General features: G+C 40.7%; 1 protein-coding gene across 6 annotated transcripts in view; it reads right to left on the bottom strand.

The window, feature by feature from the left end:
- pan2 (poly(A) specific ribonuclease subunit PAN2) overlaps nucleotides 1-15600 on the bottom strand; it is a 137299-nt gene extending 121699 nt beyond the window's left edge. For all 6 annotated transcript variants that reach the window (XM_072248906.1, XM_072248908.1, XM_072248905.1 and 3 more), the window contains exons 1-5: nucleotides 15476-15600; nucleotides 12543-12850; nucleotides 7155-7324; nucleotides 6502-6622; nucleotides 5826-5903 (exon numbers count right to left, since the gene is read on the bottom strand). In XM_072248906.1, coding sequence (XP_072105007.1) covers nucleotides 5826-5903; nucleotides 6502-6622; nucleotides 7155-7324; nucleotides 12543-12842 — 669 coding nt within the window. In that variant the 5' untranslated portion in view covers nucleotides 12843-12850; nucleotides 15476-15600. The remainder of the gene's footprint in view (nucleotides 1-5825; nucleotides 5904-6501; nucleotides 6623-7154; nucleotides 7325-12542; nucleotides 12851-15475) is intronic.
- Between the last annotated feature and the right edge of the window lie 6510 nt (nucleotides 15601-22110).

The following is a 22110-nucleotide window of genomic DNA, read 5'->3' as shown; positions in this document are numbered from 1 at the left end:
CAGAGGAATGAAGTGCTTCACATCTGTATTCATAATCTGGAAACCAAGGGTCCAGTACAACTGAGGAAATAAAAGGAACCATATTTGGAAATAAAGTACTACTAGTAAAGTTATTAAGCTTAAGAATTCATAAATCCTAATGACACACAATCTAGAGTTTTCAAAGAAGGTGGCTATGAAAATAGTGGATGTCCTGGTTATCATCTTATAAAAATTCTATAAATTGGGGAAAGATTCTTGGATACTTAAGGGTAGCTGTTATAAGAGTATTAAATGGTTCCCTCGTACAAGATGGGCTCTTGTTCTCACAATCTACCTCATTATGATCATGCCCCTTATTGTTTACCTGAACTGCACATTGTGTAGTTTTTACACTTTCTTCTGCATTATTAGTTTACCTTGAACTGGGTAATGATTTGATCTGTATGAATAGTATACAAGACAAGCTTTTCACTATCTTAGTACACGTGAGAATAATAAACCAATTCCAATTATGAGCTACCTACTTAAGAAAGGAAGGAGAATGAAAATGAAAACAGGGAACTAATAATCTGTTCACCCAATGTCAGTAATTGGAAAAAATGCTTGAATCTATTATTAAGAATGTGATGTCTATACACTTAGAAATCACAAGCTGATCATTGTAAACATGGATCTGTGAAAAGGAAAACATGCTTGACTAACCCACTGAAGTTTGTTGAGGAGCTGTGTGGTAGAGTAGATGGGGGGGGGGGCGGGCAGCGAGGAGGAGAAATTGTGAACCTGGATTTTCAGAAAGCTTTCAGTAAGGTTCCATATGGGTTGGTGAACAAGGTGAGAATGCATGGAATTGACAGCAAAATACTGTAATGGATTACAAACTGATTCACATAAAAACAAAGCAGGAATAAACTAGTTTTTCTCAAATTACCTGAACCAGTCCTTGTGCTTTGACCTTGTATAATCTATAAAACTTGGCTGAAGGGCCTAAATGTCATAAGCTCCAATCCTGATGATACAAAATTAATTGGGGGGGGGATGTAAAGAAACTTCATGGGAATGCAGACAAGTCAGCAGGTGACAACATGGAAGATGCAGCTACCGTTGGGTAGGAAGTACAGAAGCCTGATATCCCACACCACAAGGCTCAAGGACATGCTAGTTCTCTTAACTATTTGGTTCCTGAATCAACCATCAAAACCCTAATTACTAGATTAGCAATACCATGATCACTTTGCACTACAATGGACTTTATTCTAATTGTGTTTTTTGTTGCAAAAAATTGCGTATAATTTGTTTTTCTTGCTTACATGATGCTATGTGCCTATGATGCAGTTGCAAGTAAAATGTTCATTGTACTTGTGCATACATGCAACTTGTGAATGTGACAAATACAGCTCTGACAAGGCGTAAGAACATGCAATCCGCCTCAAAAGGAAAAGTAGAAATGTGAATATCCTTTTTTTAAAAATGGCGAGAGACTGGAAAATGACTGTGTTCAAAGGGACACAGGTACCTTTGTACAAAAGGTCACTGAAAGCTGACATGCAGGTGCAATATGGAGTTATGCAAGCAAAGGGCACACTTACTGCAAAAGGTTTTGAATACAAGAGTAAAGATGTCTTACTACAGTTATTACAAATTTGGTTCAACCACATCTAAATACTGTGAGCAATGTTGGTTGTATGCAAAAAGAATGCCCTGATCATAGGAGTGCAGTGAAGATTCAACAAGTCTATTGTGGGTGGGGATTGAGTAAGCTAACCCTCCATTCTCTAAGGTCTGGATGAATGGTTCTATGCAGGGAAAGTTCTGTCTCTCAAACTCAATTGATGTTATTTTTTTAAAAAGATAATTGAAGAGGGTATTAGCAGTATATTGACTATATGGATTTTAGTTCAAGTTCTATTTCAAGTTTATTGTCATAAGAATATGTACACAGGGTATAGATGCCATGAAAATTAACTTTTTGCACTAGCAGCACAGTACATTACAAACATGACAAATAATTTAACAAACTTAAATTTGACAAGACCCCTCATTCTAGGCTGGTCCAGGGGATCAAGTTTCATGGGACTCAGAGAGCTGATAAACTGAATCCGAAAGTGGCCTGGCCATAAAAGACAAAGGGTAGTGGTTGAGGGATGCTTTACGGATTGGAGGTCTGCGATCAGCTGTGTGCTGTAGTGATCGATGCTGAGACTTCTTGTTTTAATACACATGAACGATGTAGATGAAAATGCAGGTGGCCCAAGTAGCAAATTTGCAGACAACAAAAAACATGGAACAATACACAAAATGCTGGAGGAACAGAAGATCCTATGGATGGCAGCATCCATGGGGGAAACAAGACAGTCAACATTTCAGGTCAAGACCCTTCATCTGAAAAGGGAAACATGCTTGACTAATCCTCTGGAGTTTGTTGAGGAGGAGTATGGTAGAGTAGATGGGGGTGAAAAAAACCTGGTTTCCAAAAAAAAAGTTTCTGCAAGGTTTGGCATGGGTTGATGAAGAAGGTGAGAATGCATGGTTGTGAAAGGATACAGCAAGACATTGATCAGTTGCAAACTTGGGCAAAGAAATATCAGATGAGATTTCATCAGAAGTGTAAGGGAATGTAGTTTGGAGGTCAAATGCAAGAGTCAAGTATCAGTAAACAGCAGGACTCTTAGGAGCATGACAAGGGATTTTCAGGTGCAAGTGCATTACTTGTGGGTGCATTAGTTGCCATCCCCAGCCTGGGCACTGACAATAAAAATTGGCAAGTCATTCTGTAGCACGACCATTTTTGGAGCACTTCTCATCTTCCACTATGAAGGGTGTGGAAACTTTGGGGAGGGTGTAGAAGAGGTTCACCAGGGCATTGCCAGAACTAGAGCTACAAGGATACAGGAGAGAGGGAGCGGGCCATGGGATGGAGCAGAAAAGGTGCTGCGCAATGCACTGTGTATTTCCAGTATTGTTTTATTTCAGGTTTGATCAGAATAGTTAAAGGAGGCATTTCAATCATAAGATCAGAGAAACTAGAGTTTCTTGCAAAACAGCACATTAAATCAAAAATTCAAGAGTTGTACAATGTAATTGAAGTCAAAAACTGATGTTGAAGATCTGAAACAAAAAAAATTGTTTTCAGTTATAACAAAGAATCCAAGAACTTAAATATTCAGCATTTCTTTTCCCCCCAAAGATGCCGCCTGACCTGCTGAACATTCTCCGTGTTGTTTTTGTACAAGATCATGTTGTATTTAGAAGGAGTAAATAAAGGGAAGCTATTCCTGTTGCCAGATGGTTTGAGAACTCACATAGATGTTTCAAAGCAATGGGAAAGATACAGGTGCTGTGGGATTTTTTAAAAAAAAAATACATTTGGATAGCAGTTATAAACCAAACTCACAACCTATAGCTGATGAAATCCAGTCAGAGGATCAAAATAGGATAGGAAATTCAGAGAAATGAATTTGCAAAACCATGGGGTACAAGTAGAGAAATGAGACTAATTGGATTGTTATACAAAATTCACCATAGGCTCAATAGGTCAAATGATGCTGAGCTGAGACCAATGTTCCCTCTAAGGTGTGGGTGTGTGCACGTGCGCGCACACACACACACACACACACACACACACACCCCTACCTTTTGCTTCTAGCGCACAAAGGAATTAAAACTGTGCACAGAAGGTTGTCACCCTCTACCCTTGTTGGCATGTTAAGTATATCTCACTACTATTCACAATCACATTTTCTTTTCTAGTTTCTGATGTGGACGGTGTTGACAAAGCGGAGTTTGTGACGATTTGTCTGCAGATTTTAGAACTAGCTTATTTATGCTGTTTTTTTGTGAAGAAATTATTGATGCACTATGTTGAATTCCAAAGGAGCAAAGGGTGTGAAGCGCAAAAAGAACTGCTAGTTCATTTAAATCAGAATGGCTCATTATCTTTAGAATAGCTTCAGGTTTACTTCCACTTAAAAATTCAGTGCGCACGTATCGTCACTGGGCAAAAAAATTGCACAGCACAACATTTTCGTGTACTCTGGTCATTATAAATTAGAGGGAACATTGCCTGAGACAGTGGAAAGAACTCTCCAGCACTTCTTCCAAACACAGCCTCTGGAGCTCTTACATTTACCAAAGAGGGTGGGGGTCAAGGTTTAATATTCCATTTGTAAATGGCAGTACCTTATCCTACACTAGAAGAATCAATCATTCTAGATTATTACACTCAAGTCTCTGGAATAAGGGTCTCGGTCTGAAACATCAACTATTTGTTTATTTCCATTAATGCTGCCTGAACTGCTGAATTCCTCCAGCATTCTGTGTGTTGTTTGGGATTTCCAGCATCTGCAGAATCTCATGTTTATATCTTGTATCAGTAAATGTTTTTGACTTTCCAGTGCAATACATTTGAAAGTTGTTTGAGGAGAGTTTGTGCTGACCTTACTAATAACAGAGGTAATCCCCAGCTGTTGATCATCAAATCCAGCGAGAATTGAAACCTTTTAGGGCTTTCCCCAGTGATCCAATAAAGAAATATTTTGAAAAAGTTGCTTCCTTCTTCTGAAACCAGGCAAAATGTCTACAGGGGAGTTATTTAATAACCAAAATGTTCAATATTGTCAATAGCAAAACTATTGCATGATTACAATGTCTTTCCAGATTGTGCTATTTTCCCACAACATAAACAGATTGCTGGAAGAACTTTGTGGGTCAATCAGTATCTAACTACTCAAACATTTTCCCTTCAGTAATGAACTAATTAAACAAAAAATTAACTCTGAATTTAAATTTAAAAGCAATGTTTGCTTAATAGACTACAGTTAGTCTTTTCTATATTCCTCAACAGCAAGTAGATCCTTTCAAAACTACACAGTCTGACAGGTGTGGTTTCATCAGGGCCCTGTATAGTTGTAGCAAAACATTTTTACTGGTTTCATTTCTAAATCAAACCCAAGTGAAGTCATTCCCCAATATTCACTTATTGTTATACAAATTATAAATTAAAAGTAGAAAATGGATGCAAGTAAGAAGGAAAACTACATTCCATGTATGATCACTGCTGATCTTTATTACAATACCATAATTCACTCTCTCCCCAGACCCCTTGAGCTATTAGCATAGTGACCTTCCACAGGCCTCTATGAGAAGATTCCATAGGGTCACCAGTGAAGAACGTTTTCCTCATGTTACTCCAAACATCATGTGACCTCTTGTTCTAAAACCTTCCCCTACAAGCACATCCACCCTGCATCCAGCCTGTTGAGCTCTGCCAGAATTTCGTATGTTTCATGCAAATCCTCTAAACCATAGCGAATATAGGCAAAATTGACAGAATTTCTCCTCATGCATAGTCCTGCAATCGCAGGAATCAGTGTGGTGAACCTTTGCTAGGCTCCTTCTATGACATCTTTTCTTAGGCAAGGAGACAGAACTGCCTTACCAGAGCCCTATATAATTGTATCAAAACATCCTTACTGATTTACTGAAAATTTGCAATGAAGGCCAACGCAACATTTGCCTCTTCGCTGCTTGCTGCACCTGCATTTCTGTGAACTGACATACAGAAACACTCAGCTCTTTGTACAATCAACATTTCCCAGTCTATCATTAAAATAACACCAAATACAAGTAGCTAACTTCACATTTACCTGAAAGATACTGCATGGACAAGTTATACACATTTTAGGATTGTGAAGGGAAAAAGAGACATGGCAAGATAGTAGCAACAATTAGAAAACAGATTAGTATATTCAAGCTTCTGTCTTTTTCCTGTTGCTACAAATTATTTTAAATTCAGTAGCTTCTGAAAGTATTCAATATTCAGTAGAAGCTTCTTTATATACAAATACCTTTCCTGATGAATGTCCACAAAAGAAGGAGCGGTTAGACTGCCGCATAATTGTCACACCTGGAACCTCAACAATGTACTGAAAGAGACAAAAATGAAACTCCAAATATTAATACAAATCATTGCCATTCAAAACATGTTAAAAAAAAAAATCCAAGATATTTATAAATCCTTGATCTATGGACACAAAACCTGGATTAATCACACTAAACTCTGGAATCCAGTTTTAAACTGCATTTAAAGTGATAGGCTGAAAATGGAGATGGCAATAAAGATGAGAAAGAAACAGCAAGGAAGATTTCAAGTCACACTAACTAGAGTTTAAAATGTACAAAATAATATCTTTTAAAAATCAAATTATGAGAATTGATGTGTATTATATGCATGCCACACTCATCTGTTATCTGTACTAAGGAAATCAAAACCACTTAGAGATGGTCATGAACCAGACCCTCAACTATTTCTAACATTGAATCAAAGACAGACCCCAAGTGCCTAAAACAAGGGTTACGATTTACCATTACCGCAATTGGAAACCTGCTATTGGTAATTCCATCCTCTAATATACCTCATCCATAATGGCTATTAGTAGGAAGTTCAGCTTTAAAGCATTTAAACATACATTTATTTTTTTTTAAAACCTGAAAATACCTTAAAGGTTTGTTCTTAGACTTTACCTTTTCAGTTTCTTGTATTGCATTCAAGTCTATTTCTCTGACATGATTCTGAAGGCTCCCCAGCAGAACTGAGTTATTGTCAGTGAGGAGGAGGCTGTGCAGATCCTCGGCTTCATCCATACTAAACATGGAAACAAAGCATTAGTTTAAGTATTTGAACAAGCAGAGGCATTAAACAAAAAAAAAATCAAAATCAACACTTATTTACTTGAAGTCTTCTCTTCCTCCTTAGTGGTGCCAACTCATTTAGGATACAATGCACTGAGGACTGCTGACGCTGACCTTATTTCAGCCTCCCTCAGATTTTCCAAATGTCCATTCCTCATACAAGTTTTAGTAGTGACAAATAGCAATTTCATCAATACTAGATTGACAGGAATGTCTTGCAGCCATCTAATTTGGACCCCAACAGATGTCTGCAGGCATGCAACCAAATTAATGGTGGCACATGACAATGTCACAATCAAGTGCACACAGGAATAGATATTCAAGTGAGTACCAAGATATTCTAGTTAACGCCAGCACAAGGGGGATGAAGACTTGGAGTGAGGGGGAGAAAGGTAATAGACTGCAGCTGCACAACCATCATGAACTTGTTCAACTCTGAATTCACTTCAAAACTATAACAGACCAAATATACAAAATAAACTTACACGAAATCAAACATTATTAGGCCTCCTCGAGTAAAACACTTCAGGTTATTTTTATTCAAAAAGAGAATCCCACTTTCTAAGGTTTGTATCTGACGTATATCATCTGTGGAGTTAACTCGAAAGGATGAGTATCGTTCCATGGTAGGACCAAAGAAAGATGTTACATGGCCCTAGAGAAAAAGATCAATAATTAAATTTAGTTATGCATCTATGAAGATAAAGTGCTCACTCACTCTTCAAGGAAACATCAACTAACAGTAAACAGATTAGCAGTAAACACTTTATTTACACCAATGACAATTAAAAGATTTAGAAATTTCAAATTTACGTAGAACATCACAGCACAGGCCCTTCAGCTCATGATGTTGTGCCGAACTTTTAACCTACTCCAAGATCAATCTAACCCTTCCCTCACAAATACAGTGCCTTGAAAAAGTATTCAACCCCCACAACTATTTTCAGTTTACTGTCCCATTTCCTAAATTTAAAATACATTGATGTCAGATTTTGAGCTAATCTACATTATGCATCATGTAAAATCTACAGAAAAATTCCAAAACCTGTCAACAATTTAATATTAAATTAAAAACCAAAATTGAGAGACTGAAAAAGTATTCACCCCCTTTGCAATTACTACACTAATGTTCCTCTGGTGTAATATACAGTATTACCTTACCAACTCACCCAATTTGTGGATGTAGAAAATTGGAAGATCACCTATTTTTAATAAATTCATGAGAATAAATACCCCCTCTCTCTATAAGGTCCAGCAGTATAGTAGATATTCAACAGACCAAACCAAAATGAAGACAAAAACGTATTCAAGACAAATCATGGAAATGATAATAGAGAAGCAGAAAACCACTGAATATACTGGAGTTCAGTGCAAACCATCGTGAAGCCGAAACCACAGCCACACTCCCTTGTCAGGCCGCCCCTTCTAAACTTAGTCGCTGGAGTAGAATGCACTTGTAAGAGAGGCTACTGTGACGCCAACAGACACACTGAGTGAGCTGCAGAAGTCAGTTACTGCAACTGGAGATGCAGTTCATGGCTCCACAATCTCCAAGGCCTTGCACAAAAAGGGTATTTATGGAGAGTGGCAAGGATGAAGCCCTGGTTTTAAAAAAAAACAACTAACACATCCTTGCTCGTAAAGACTTTGCAAAGCATCACTTAGAAGATACTGTAAAGACGCAAAGGAAGATCTAGTCTCATCTGACTTTTAAAGTGGAACTACTTGGCTTCAACACTAAGCCGTACGTGTGGTATAAATCTAATACTGCATATCAGCCAGGTAACACCATCCCTTCTGTAAAGTATGGTGGAGATAGTATCATGCTATGGGTATGTTTTTCAGCAGCAGGGACTGGAAATCTGATCAGTATTGATGGGAAGATGAATGCCACTAAATACAGATAGATCCTGGATAAAAACCTGCTAGCCTGTGCCAGGAAGTTTAAAATGGAGAGGATGTTCATCTTTCAGTAGGACAATGACCTAAAGCACACTGCCAGAGCAACCATGGTGTGGCTTCAAATGAAGAAAACTGATGTCCCTGAGTGGCCCAGTCAGAGTCCTGACCTTAACCTGATCGACCTTCTCTGGCAAGACCTCAAGTTTGTTGTCCGCTGCCGCTCCCCAACTAACCTGGCACAGCTTGAGCAATCTTATAAGGAGGAATGGGCAAATCTTGCTCCATCATGTTGTGCAAAGCTAATAGAGACTTATCCAAAAAGACTACTGGCTGTAATAGCTGCGAGAAGTGGTTCAACAAATATTGAGCAAAGGTGGATGAATACTTTCTTGAACTACTGATATTTTGGTTTTTGAATTTTTAGTTTTCATGCTTTACTATTTTTCCCCTTTTTTGGGGCTCCATTGTGGGGGGAAAAAAGCATGCGAATTACAAAAAAAAAAAATTCTCAATTAAATTGATCAAAACCCCCAGCTGTAATACTCATTTATGTGAACAGAAGATTGAGGGCCAAATACTTTTTCAAGGCACTATAGCCCTCCATTTTTCTATCATCCTTGTGCCTGTTTCTTCAATGTCCCTAAACCAATTGCCTCTACCACCATCCTTGGCAGGGTGGTCCAAGCACCGCCCACTGTTTAAACAAAACAACTTACTTCTGACATTCCCCCTATACATTCCTCCAACCACCTTAAAATTACTTTCCCTTGTATTGGCCATTTCCACCTTGGGAGTGCTAGAAAGAGCATGAAAAGGCCTTGGCAAGTCAGGTTAAGGCATCCTATGCAAATTGTCTTAATGCAGCTTTGAGTGCTTATAGATTATTAAATTGCAAAACATTCCTAGATCTGTTTGAAGTTCTTGTTATTCTTAATGGGTTGAAGGGACCTTATAAAACAGGCAATTGATTTAGGAGAAACATTAAATTTTCTTGTAGAAAGGAGGAGGTAGGGATAACCCTGGGAATTATAGACCAGTGAGCCTTATTTCAGTGGTGGGCAAGTTATTGGGAAAGATTTAGGGAGAGGATTTATGAGCATTTGGAGATGCACAGTTTGATTAGGATAGTCAACATGGCTTTGAAAATCAGGTCATACGAGCCTGTCTGAAATCTTTGAGAAAGCGACAAAGCACATTGAAGGTAGACAGTGGATGTGGTGTACAGTCGGCCCTCCTTATCCGCGAGTTCCGCATGCGCGAATTCAACCAATCACGAATCGAGAAAACCCGGAAGTGCTCTTCCAGCACTTGTTGATCAAGCATGTCTTGTCATTATTCCCTAAACAATGCAGTATAACAACTATTTTACATAGCAATTACATTGTATTAGGTATTATAAGTAATCTAGAGATGATTTAAAGTATATGGGAGGATGTGCGTAGGTTATCGTGGATCGAGATCGAAAAAAAACTGGAAGTTCTCTTACTAAGTCAGAACAGGTACATCCGGTATTATTTAGTGTCAGTTAGTCAAACGTTTGTCTTAGTATATAGTACATATTTTACCTTTCTATGCATATAAAACACTTAAAAAACATATGTTTCAGCGCCGGGCTCAGGAACGGAAATTCCCGAGTTCGATCCAGTGACAAATCGCTCCCGAGCGTGCTCTCCATCCCTGCCGGGTTGATGTGAAGCATCAAAAACCCAAAACCCCAAAACCCAATAATTAAACCACTGCGTTGCTTAGTAATAATTGTAGCTTTAATCAGGGCAGGGCTTTTCTCATTTTATCCTTTAAAATTGTTCTGATCATTGACCGACTGTAGCCTAACGCTTTTCCAATGACGTTTCACCTCTTTCTGATCGCTTTATTATTTCCACTTTATTTTAAATCGTGATCGTGATTATTTTCGTGAACAGAAACACTGCAGATTCAAAGCGCAAACACGAGGAAATCTGCAGATGCTGGAATTTCAAGCAACACACATAAAAGCTGCTGGTGAGTGCAGCAGGCCAGGCAGCATCTATAGGAAGAGGTATAGTCGATGTTTCGGGCCGAGACCCTTCATCAGGACTAACTGAAAGAAGAGCTAGTAAGAGCTAGTAACGGCCCAAAACGTCGACTGTACGGTACAGTCGACGTTTTGGGCTGTTACCAGCTCTTCTTTCAGTTAGTCCTGACGAAGGGTCTCGGCCCGAAATGTCGACTGTACCTCTTCCTATAGATGCTGCCTGGCCTGCTGCGTTCACCAGCAACTTTTGTGTGTGTTGCGGATTCAGAGCTCTGCTCACCGCACTGAGACAGGTTAAATAAAGTCTGGGGTTGCGCTGGGTCATAAGGTCCACTGCATTTAGACAGGTTGAATAAGGGACTTGAGCATCCATGTTTTTTGGTATCAGCAAGGGGTCCCGGAACCAATCCCTTGCGGATAAGGAGGGCCGACTGTATATGGATTTTGGTAAGGCCTCATGGTAGGTTGCTCAGACAGTCAGGAGGCATGGAATACAAGAAAACTTGGTTGTGTGGATACAGAACTGGCTTGCCCACAGAAAGCAGAGGTGGTAGTGTACAAGATTGTCATAGCTTACAGCAGACTTATCATAATGCTGCCTGGATTAGAGAGCATGTTATACGAGGATAGGTGGAGCAAGCCAAGGGGTTTTCTCTTTAGAGAAAAGGAGATGAGACACGACTTGATAGAGGTGTACAAGATAAGAGACATAGATCGAGTGGATAGCTAGAGACTTTTGCCCCTGGAGCGGAAATGACGAAATCAAAGGGACACAATTGAGGTAATTGGAGAAAAATATAGGGAGGGGGTTGTAGAGAGATGTCAGAGGCAAGTTTTGACACAGAATGGTGCATCAATGGTACGTGCTACCAAGGGTGGTGGTTCGCTCATTCATTATGTGCCTTGTCATGTGACATGGCCAGTCATGGTCTTTTCATGACCATGAATGTTCTTGGCAAATTTTTCCTACAGAAGTAGTTCGCCATTGCTGTCTTCTGGGCAGTGGCAGTGTGAAGGATGGTGGTAGAGGCAAATATATTAGCAACTTTTAAGAAAATCTTAGATAGGCACACAAATGACAGAAAAATAGAGGGAACGGACAGGCAGATCTTAAGAGTAGGTTAAGAGGTCAGCACACTACAGGCCAAAGGACCTATACTGTGTTGTAATATTCCATGTTAACTTTGAGAAGTTGTTCTTGAACCTTCCACTAATAGGGGTAACAGGAAATAGATTAAGGGTGGGAAAACAAGGGAAAATGCAAGGAAACACCTTTTCTGAAAAACAGAGCCAATAACATCCCCATCTCACACACAAGCTGCTGTGGGAAGAAGTTGAATGGGATTTGGGGATTTCCTTAATAAAAAGGAAGAAAATTATTTTTTGGCAGGGTGGAAAAAAAGGTACTTTACTTTTGATCTCTACACAGCCACTCGTGCATCGGTATTGGGGCATCCTGGGATTAAGCGTTTTGTTTCCATGTCTAATAACATTTCAAACATTTAGGGATGTAACCAGGCAAAGTGCTATCCAAGTACTGGGAAGTAATCAACTCAATTAATTACTTAAAGGGGAAATTCCAATTTCTAAACAGCTGATAAGTAATACATCATTTCTTCAATACCTAGAGCCTGTTTGTATTACTTTGTACGGCTGCATAACAAATTTCTTGACATATGCCAGTGATATTAAACCTGATTCTGAACTGTATGTTATCTAATCATTCTTTTCTTGTTCTTGACTCTCAAACTACCTAAATTTGCTGCTTCAGACAAGAACAAGCAGGTGACAAATTTGTAATAATACAGCATTGCAAATTGTCATCTTGTGATGAGCAATCATCCCAGCTACACAATGGAAGCACAAGATGGCAACCCCTTATCTAGCACGGACCACCAAAACCTCCATTCTAAAGTAGGTATGAGCAATCTTTCTTAGTTGCAGAAGCAGTACTTACCCCATGACTTCCCACCCAAAGCATTTCATCCTGAATGTCAAAATGTGCAGTCGTTACAGGGACTCCAACTTCTGCCACAACTGTGTGCAGCTCGGAATACATGTCTTCCAGAAGATGTACAGATTCAGACATGCCATCTAATTGCACCCCACTGGCTTCCAAGTCCATATTCTGCAACAACGCCGCGTCAAGCCTGGGATCGAGTGAATGCTCAATCGAGCGTTCCAGGGAAGCACTGATGCCAGGGTGCAGGGGCGACGCGTATTCTCCAAGACCAGAATCAAGACCATTAAAATTCATGGTTTACTCTGCGGATGAAAAGTAAAAGGCACATAGAATAGGAAGCAACTCAAGAAAAGATAACAGATTTTCAGTCTTATAAACTAGAATAGGCATGCATAAGAAAAAGGAGCACCAAGTTTTCTTATCTGACAATACCTTGCCCTACAAGCTCCAAAGCTATAAAATTGCATTACTGGACTGTATGCAGACCAGACAAAGGATGGACTCTTTCACTCACACATCTGCCAAGCACTGGAAGATGTTAATTTCAGAAGTTTTCACATTTTAAAAAGTGAAAGTGTTTGTATATATTATGCAACAAAACACTAATGATGCATGAATTACAAAGTAAAATGTGAGTCATAATCCACTATGGAAAATACTTGAACATAAAACCACCATAACCCTACCAGAGACTAGGAGTTCAAATGGGCAAGGTACAGACAAGTGCTCAAAAGCATTTTGAATAGCAGGAATAAAAATCATTCCATATTACAACAATTTCTTATTAAAAGGTGATCACCTGAAAACTATTCTAGAGAAGAAACATGTCCATATAATGCGCACATTTCCTCAATACAATATGAAAACATGTCTAGCGTTTTCCCTTTTTCTCCCTCCTGCCATCTGGCAAAAGGCGCCAAAGCATTCGGGCTCTCACGACCAGACTATGTAACACTTTCTTCCCCCAAGCCATCAGACTCCTCAACAACCAGAGCCTGGCTTGACACCAACCTATTATACCCTCTACTGTGCCTACTGTCTTGTTTATTATTTATTGTAATGCCTGCACGGTTTTGTGCACTTAATGCAGTCCTGGGTAGGTCTGTAGTCTAGTGTAGTTTTTGTTGTTATACGTAGCTCAGTGTAGTTTTTGTATTGTTTCATGTAGCACCATGGTCCTGAAAAACATTGTCTCGTTTTTACTGTGTACTGTACCAGCAGTTATGGTCAAAATGACAATAAAAAGTGACTTGACTTTCCCAAGTAATGCTACTGTGCAATTGGTGCTTCCTGATCAAGTGACCAGAATGCATTTGTAAAAGAAAAGGAATTTAACAGAGAGCATCACAGCCTATCTTTTTATCTTAACTTTTTAAACTAATCTTTTAACTTTTGAACAGCCTAACTTGCATATCTTTTTAGGGGCAGGTTACTAGATAGTAGGCAGGAGTGGAAACCCTAACCAAGTTGTCAATTCTGATCACAATGACATTGAACCAAATTCTTGAACACTGCTATACTGCCTGAGATAAGCTCACCAATGCCAACTTACTACCTCTGTTACTAGTTTGCTGCATAAACAAGTTATAAGGAATTGTTTAAAGTAAAATAACTTCAATAAAGCATACAACTGAAAGCAGAATAAAAAGATTCAGGAAATGAATGAGACAGGGTTCAAAGTGAAGTGCCTCTAAACTGCTTCAAGAAACTAGGGGAAAATCAACAACTTCAATTTGCCATTAATTTAAGTCTCACAAGAGAATGAAAAATCCCTTAAATGGAAGAAGCATTGTAATGATTCAGGAAGAACAGGCCATTCATTTATAAAATACCCACTGCAAAGACCACAGAGACAAATACTAAGAAATCATGGACATCCAAATGCTCTGTCACATTTAAATGTAGTAACTGACATTTTCATCTATTCAAATCTTATGTATTTTAGGTACAGGAAATCCCCAAGTGCAAAATAATCTCCACTTTAAGAAAAGTCACTGGACATAAACAGGAAATTAAATAGACAAAAATGGGCAAATGTGCACAGAAATTTGACAACTTGCTGCATTTGCTCAAGGGGGAGCTGAACTGGGAAAAGCTATGGAAAATAGAGAATTGCATAATTCCTTTTACAATGCAAGGAAACATAGCAGGTGACAGCAAGCTCCCACTAGAAGCTATTTGCCAGATTAAATTTAGAAGTATTAATTTAAGGGCACATATTGGCTCCAATACTTGAGATTATAACACCCCTATTCTTCAAAATAAAGGAACCTTTAAGTCCACCCAAAAAAGCAAACAGGATTTAAAGTTCAAAGTAAATTTATTATCAAAGTACATATCTCACCATACACAACACTGAAGTTTATTTTCTTGCGGACATAATAAATCCATAATAAAAATAACAGAACAAATGAAAGACTGCACCAAATTGGGCGGATTTAAAACCCTATCCCAAGGATAGTCCCTGTGACAATGTGCGGTTGCCTCAGCACCAATGTCAGCCCAGATTTGTGTTCTCGACGAGGGGCCTGCACTAAGAATCTACAGGTAAGAGTGACACCCATTGAGAAAGAGCTACAAAGGAAAAATACATCAATTCTCATGGGCCGTCAAACAAGTAGAAACTTAGAAATACCCATCCCCCCCCCCCCATCAAATCTTCTACCATGCATAGAACCAGCAGAGATGCCGGAATATTTAGTATTTCACAGTTGAACTTCGTTAAAGTTAAACAGATTTTTTCCAGTATTCTGACTCTTAGATCTCAAAAATATATGGCCTATGTTTTCAACGACATTCAACGACAAAGAAAGACCCAAGCTAAAATGACAGCCAGGCCCAACCACATTAATGAAGCGTCTTCCCGGTTGGTTCTTGCTAAAATCTATTTTGGAAACCCACGTAATGCGTTTCAATATTAAACCTACCAGTACTTTCTCTTTAACAATTATCATAACGCACTAAATAAAAATGAAAAATATAGCACAGGCGCCACAGGCCGCAGCGTCAAAACCAAATACTACCCAGGTCCCACAAACGCGGCTGCCTTGAGCAACCTCTCAGCCAATCAACGGTGGCAAACCATTATTGTTTATATGAGACGTAAGATAAGGGCGGGGTTTACCTTATTACGTATACGGATACCGCATAAAGGATGAGTCTCGCGTATCCGGAATTTAGCTCAAAATATAGTTGTCGGGCAAAAAGATAACGGAGATAGGAAAATGAATAGGGAATCGGGGAATGGAGAGAGAGGGGTCACAACACAGAAGAGCAGAATTAGGCCATTCGGCCTATCGAGTCTGCTTCCCCCATTCCATCATGGCTGATTTATTATCTCTCTTAACTTCATTCTCTTAGTCATAGTCATACTTTATTGATCCTGAGGGAAATTGGTTTTCGTTACAGTTGCACCATAAACAATAAATAGTAATAGAACCATAAATAGTTAAATAGTAATATGTAAATTATGCCAGGAAATAAGTCCAGGACCAGCCTATTGGCTCAGAGTGTCTGACCCTCCAAGGGAGGAGTTGTAAAGTTTGATGGCCACAGGCAGGAATGACTTCCTATGACGCTCTGTGCTGCATCTCGGTGGAATGAGTCTCTGGCTGAATGTACTCCTGTGCCCAACCAGTACATTATGTAGTGGATGGGAGACATTGACCAAGATGGCATGCAACTTAGACAGCATCCTCTTTTCAGACACCACCATGAGAGAGTCCAGTTCCATCCCCACAACATCACTGGCCTTACGGATGAGTTTGTTGATTCTGTTGGTGTCTGCTACCCTCAGCCTGCTGCTCCAGCACACAACAGCAAACATGATAGCACTGGCCACCACAGACTCATAGAACATCCTCAGTATTGTCCGGCAGATGTTAAAGGACCTCAGTTTCCTCAGGAAATAGAGAGGGCTCTGACCCTTCTTGTAGACAGCCTCAGTGTTACTTGACCAGTCCAGTTTATTGTCAATTCGTATCCCCAGGTATTTGTAATCCTCCACCATGTCCACACTGACCCCCTGGACGGAAACAGGGGTCACCGGTACCTTAGCTCTCCTCAGGTCTACCACCAGCTCCTTAGTCTTTTTCAGATTAAGCTGTAGATAATTCTGCTCACACCATGTGACAAAGTTTCCTACCATAGCCCTGTACTCAGCCTCATCTCCCTTGCTGATGCATCCAACTATGGCAGAGTCATCCGAAACCTTCTGAAGATGACAAGACTCTGTGCAGTAGTTGAAGTCCGAGGTGTAAATGGTGAAGAGAAAGGGAGACAAGACAGTCCCCTGTGGAGCCCCAGTGCTGTTGATCACTCTGTCGGACACACAGTGTTGCAAGCACACGTACTGTGGTCTGCCAGTCAGGTAATCAAGAATCCATGATACCAGGAAAGCATTCACCTGCATCGCTGTCAGCTTCTCCCCCAGCAGAGCAGGGCAGATGGTGTTGAATGCACTGGAGAAGTCAAAAAACATGACCCTCCTCCATCCCCCCTCCAGTCCCTTTTCCTCCCTCTTTTCCCCTCCGCTCCCCTTTCCCACCTCCTCCCCCTCTCGTTCCCCCTCCTCCCTCTTTTTTCATTTTTCCTCCCCTCCCACTAATCCACTCCCCCTTTGACTGTGCGACTAAGCACAGCTTCAATGCCATATTCAAGCTTGATGATGGCAACACTGTCATTGGCTGAATCAGAGGTGGTGACGAATCAGCATATTGGAGGGAGATTGAAAATCTGGCTGAGTGGTGCCATAACAACCTCCTACTCAATGTCAGCAGGACCAAGGAACTGATTATAGACTGCAGGAGAGGGAAACCAGAGCCAGTCATCATTGGAGGAACAGAGGCGAAGAGGATCAGCAACTTTAAATTCCTTGGTGTTACTATTTCAGAGGATCTGTCCTGGACCTCGCACTTGCAGTGTCTATAAAAAGTATTCACCCCATTCCCTTGGAAGTTTTCATGTTTTATTGTTTTACAACATTGAATCACAGTGGATTTAATTTGGCTTTTTTTGACACTGATCAACAGAAAAGTAACTCTCATTTCAAAGCAAAAGCAAATTTCTGCAAATTGGTCTAAATTTATTACAATTATTAAACACAAAATCATTGATTGTATAATTACTCAACCCCGTCAAGTCAATATTTAGTAGATGCACCTTTAGCAGCAATTACATCCTCGAGTCTGTGTGGATAGGTCTCTATCAGCTTTGCACATCTGGACACTGCAATTTTTCCCCATTCTTCTTTACAAGACTGCTCAAGCTCGGTCAGATTGCATGGGGATTGTGAGTGAACAGACCTTTTCAAGTCCAGCCACAAATTCTCAATTGGATTGAGGTCTATACTCTGACTTAGCCACTCCAGAAAATTTACTTTGTTGTTTTTAGGCCATTCCTGCGTAGTATTGGCTTTATGCTTGGGGTCATTGTCTTGCTAGAAAACAAATTTTCTCCCAAGTCACAGTTCTCTTGCAGACTGCATCAGGTTTTCCTCCAGGATTTCCCTGCATTTTGCTGCATTCACAAGCCTTCTAGGACCTGGTGCAGTGAAGCGTCCCCACAGCATGATGCAGCCACCACTGTGCTTCACAGCAGGGATGGTGTGTTTTTGATGATGTGCGGTGTTTGGCTTCATCAAGCACAGTGTTTAGTCTGATGGGCAGAAAGCTCAATTTTGGTTTCATCAGACCATAGAACCTTCCTTCTGCTGACAGTTTCCCACATGCCTTCTGTCAAACTCTAGCTGAGATTTCATGTGAGTTTTTTTCAACAGTGGCTTTCTCTTTGCCACTCTCCCATAAAGCACCCGGGCAACAGTTGTTGTATGCACAGTCTCTCCCATCTCAGCCACTGCAGCTTGTAACCTCCTCCAGAGTTGTCATAGGTCTCTTGGAGACCTCTCTCAATCACCCCTTTCTTGCATGGTCACTCAGTTTTTGAGGACAGCCTGACTTGGACCTTCCAGATATAAGTGTATTTTTGCTACAATCAGTCTTGAGGAGGACTTTATAGAATGCATCCATGATGGTTTTCTTCAACAGCATGTTACTGAACCTACAAGGGAATGTGTTATCTTAGATCTGGTCCTGTGCAATGAGACAGGTAAAATTAGTGATCTTGTAGTTGGGTATCCTCTTGGAAAGAGTGATCACAGTATGACTGAGTTTCTCATACAAATGGGGAGTGAAATATTTTGATCTGAAACCAGTGTAATGTGCCCAAACCATGGAGACTACAATGGGATGAGAGATGATTTGGCTAGCGTAGACTGGGAACACAGGCTATATGGGACAGTTGAGCAACAGTGGAAGACTTTCAAAGAGATTTTTCAGAGTGCTCAACAAAAGTATATACCAGATAAAAGCAAGGACAGTAATGTGGGAGGAGCCAGCTAAGATAGCTAAGGAAATAAAAGAAGGCATCAAACTAAAAGCTCATGCATACAAAGTCACCAGGCGTCGTGGGAAACTGGAAGATTGGGAAAACTTTAAAAAGCAACAAAGTACCACTAAGCGAGCAATACTAATAGATTTGAAAGTGGGAGGGGGAGGGGGAGACCCAAAATGATAGGAGAAGACAGGAGGGGGAGGGATGGAGCCAAGAGCCTGTTCTCCATCTTCCTCTGGTGCTCCCCTCCCCCTTTCTTTCTTCCAAGGCCTCCCGTCCCATGATACTCCCCCTTCTCCAGCCTTGTATCCCTTTTGCCAATCAATCCCAGCTCTTGGCTTCATCCCTCCCCCTCCTGTCTTCTCCTATCATTTCGGGTCTCCCCCTCCCCCTCCCACTTTCAAATCTCTTACTATCTCTTCTTCTGTTAGTTCTGACGAAGGGTCTCAGCCCGAAACATCAACTTTACTTCCTCCTTTTGATGCTGCCTGGCCTGCTGCGTTCACCAGCATTTTGTGTGTGTTGCTTGAAATTCCAGCATCTGCAGATTTCCTCGTGTTTGAGAGGTTATAGCTGAGGCTTTGGTCATAATTTACAAAAATTTTCTAGACTCTGGGCATGTCCCAGTGGATTGGAAGAAAGCAAATGTCACTCCACTGTTCAAAAAAAGGATGTAGGCAAAAGGCAGGTAACTATAGGCAAGTTAGTTTAACATCTGTAGTTGGGAAAATGCTTGAAGGCATCCTTAAAGAAGGAATAGCAAGGCATCTGGAAAGAAATGGATCGATTAAACAGACACAGCATGGATTCAGCAAAGGCCGGTTCTGTTTGACAAACTTACTGGAGTTCTTTGAGGATATAACGAGCACAGTGGATAGAAGAGAACTAAAGGCATCCATTAGTCTTGCGAGACCATGGATCTGACTCTGGAAAGTCTTCACTCTCCAGGGCACAGGCCTGGGCAAGGTTGTGTGGAAGACCAGCAGCTGCCCATGCTGCAAGTCTCCCCTCTCCATGACACCAATGTTGTCCAAGGGAAGGGCATTAGGACCCATACAGCTTGGCACCAGAGTCGTTGCAGAGCAATGTGTGGTTAAGTATCTTGCTCAAGGACACAACACATGTTGCCTCAGCTGGGGCTCGAACTCATGACCTTCAGGTTGCTAGTCCAATGCCTTAACCACTTGGCCACGTGCCCACGTGCAGAGGAGGTTCACCAGGTTGATTCCAGAAATGAAGGGGTTAGACTGTGACTGTGAGGACAGATTGAGTCACCTGGGACTGTACTTGCTGGAATTCAGAAAGATGAGAGGAGATCTTATAGATCTTATAGAAGGGAACAGATGGACGGTATTTACTTGGATTTCCAGGAGGCATTCAATAAGGTGCCGTATAAAAGACTTATCCATAAGATAAGGATGCATAGAGTTTGGGGTGATGTATTAGCATGGATAGAGGATTAGTTAACCAATAGAAAGCAGGGAGTTGAGATACATGGCTGTTACTCTGGTTGGCAATCAGTGGTGAGCGGCGTGCCACAACGGTCAGTGCTGGGCCTGCAATTGTTCACGATATACATTAACGATCTGGAAGAGGGGACCGAGTGTAGTGTATCTAAGTTTTCTGATGATACTAAATTGAGTGGAAAAGCAAATTGTGCAGAAGATACGGAGAGTCTGCAGAGAGATATAGATAGGTTAAGTGAGTGGGCAAAGGACCGGCAGATGGAGTACAATGTTGGTAAATGTGAGGTCATCCACTTTGGAAGGAAAAATGGAAGATCAGATTATTATTTAAATGGTAAAAGATTTCAGCATGCTGTTGTGCAGAGGGACTTGGGAAAGCTTGTGCATGAATCACAAAAGGTTGGTTTGCAAGTGCAGCAGGCTATCAAGAAGGTAAATGGAATGTTGGCCTTCATTGCTAGAGGGATTGAATTGAAGAGCAGGGAGGTTATGCTGCAACTATGCAAGGTACTGGTGGGGCTACACCAGGAGTACTGTGTGCAGTTCTGGTCTCCTTACTTGAGGAAGGGTATACTGGCTTTGGAGGCAGTGCAGAGGAGGTTCACCAGGTTGATTCCAGAGATGAAGAGCTTAGACTATGAGGAGAGATTGAGTCGTCTGGGACTGTACTCGCTGGAAATCAGAAGAATGAGAGGAGATCGTATAGAAACATATAAAATTATGAAAGGGATAGGTAAGATAGAGGCAGGAAAGTTGTTTCCACTGGTGGATGAGACTAGAACTAGGGGACATAGCCTCAAGATTCGGGGGAATAGATTTGGGACAGAGATGAGGAGGAACTGCTTTTCCCAGAGAGTTGTGCATCTGTGGAATTCTCTATCCAATGAAGCAGTGGAGGCTACCTCAGTAAATATATGTAAGACAAGGTTGGATAGATTTTTGCATAGTAGGGGAATTAAGGGTTATGGGGAAAAGGCAGGTAGGTGGAGATGAGTCCATGGCCAGATCAGCCATGATCTTGTTGAATGGCGGAGCTGGCTCAACGGGCCAGATGGCTGACTCCTGCTCCTATTTCTTATGTTCTTATGTTCTTCTGAAACACTTTGACTGCACACATCAATATGAAAATGGACAATGGTAGTCCTCAAGAATCCAGATATGGTTATGAAGAAGCTCTGCACCTTACTGAGGTAAATATCTACACTACACTAGTACACCTTCTTACAAGTATTTTCTCTTTCAGTTTGCACTACTTATTTAACATAATCAGATATATTGTAATTTATAGTTGATTATGTATTGTAATGTTAGGGCGTTACAGTTAACGTGACACTATTACAGCTCGCGGTGTTCTGGAGTTCGGAGTTCAATTTTCGGCGCCGTCCTGTACGGAGTCTCCATACGTCCTCCCCGGGGAATGCATGGATTTTCCCCGGCTGCTCCAGTTTTCTCCCACAGTCTAAAGACACTCCGGGTAGGTGAATTAGTCATTATAAATTGTCCTGGGTGTGGGGTTTCTGGGCTGCACAGCTCCATGCCGTATTGAAAAATAATTAAATAATTGAACTGCTGCCGCAAAACTAATTTCATGACATACACCAATGATATTAAACCTGCTTCTGATTCTGAAATGTGCGTATTTTTTTTAACAGGCCGTAACAAATAGTTGCAATTTTAAGATCACTATGAAAGTATTTTTTCCACAA

The sequence above is a fragment of the Mobula birostris genome, chromosome X (genome assembly GCF_030028105.1).
Source record: "Mobula birostris isolate sMobBir1 chromosome X, sMobBir1.hap1, whole genome shotgun sequence".
NCBI classification, from domain to species: Eukaryota; Metazoa; Chordata; class Chondrichthyes; order Myliobatiformes; family Myliobatidae; genus Mobula; species Mobula birostris.
The sequence above is the reverse complement of the archived record's forward strand: the minus strand, read 5'-3'. Positions and strand labels throughout refer to the sequence as shown.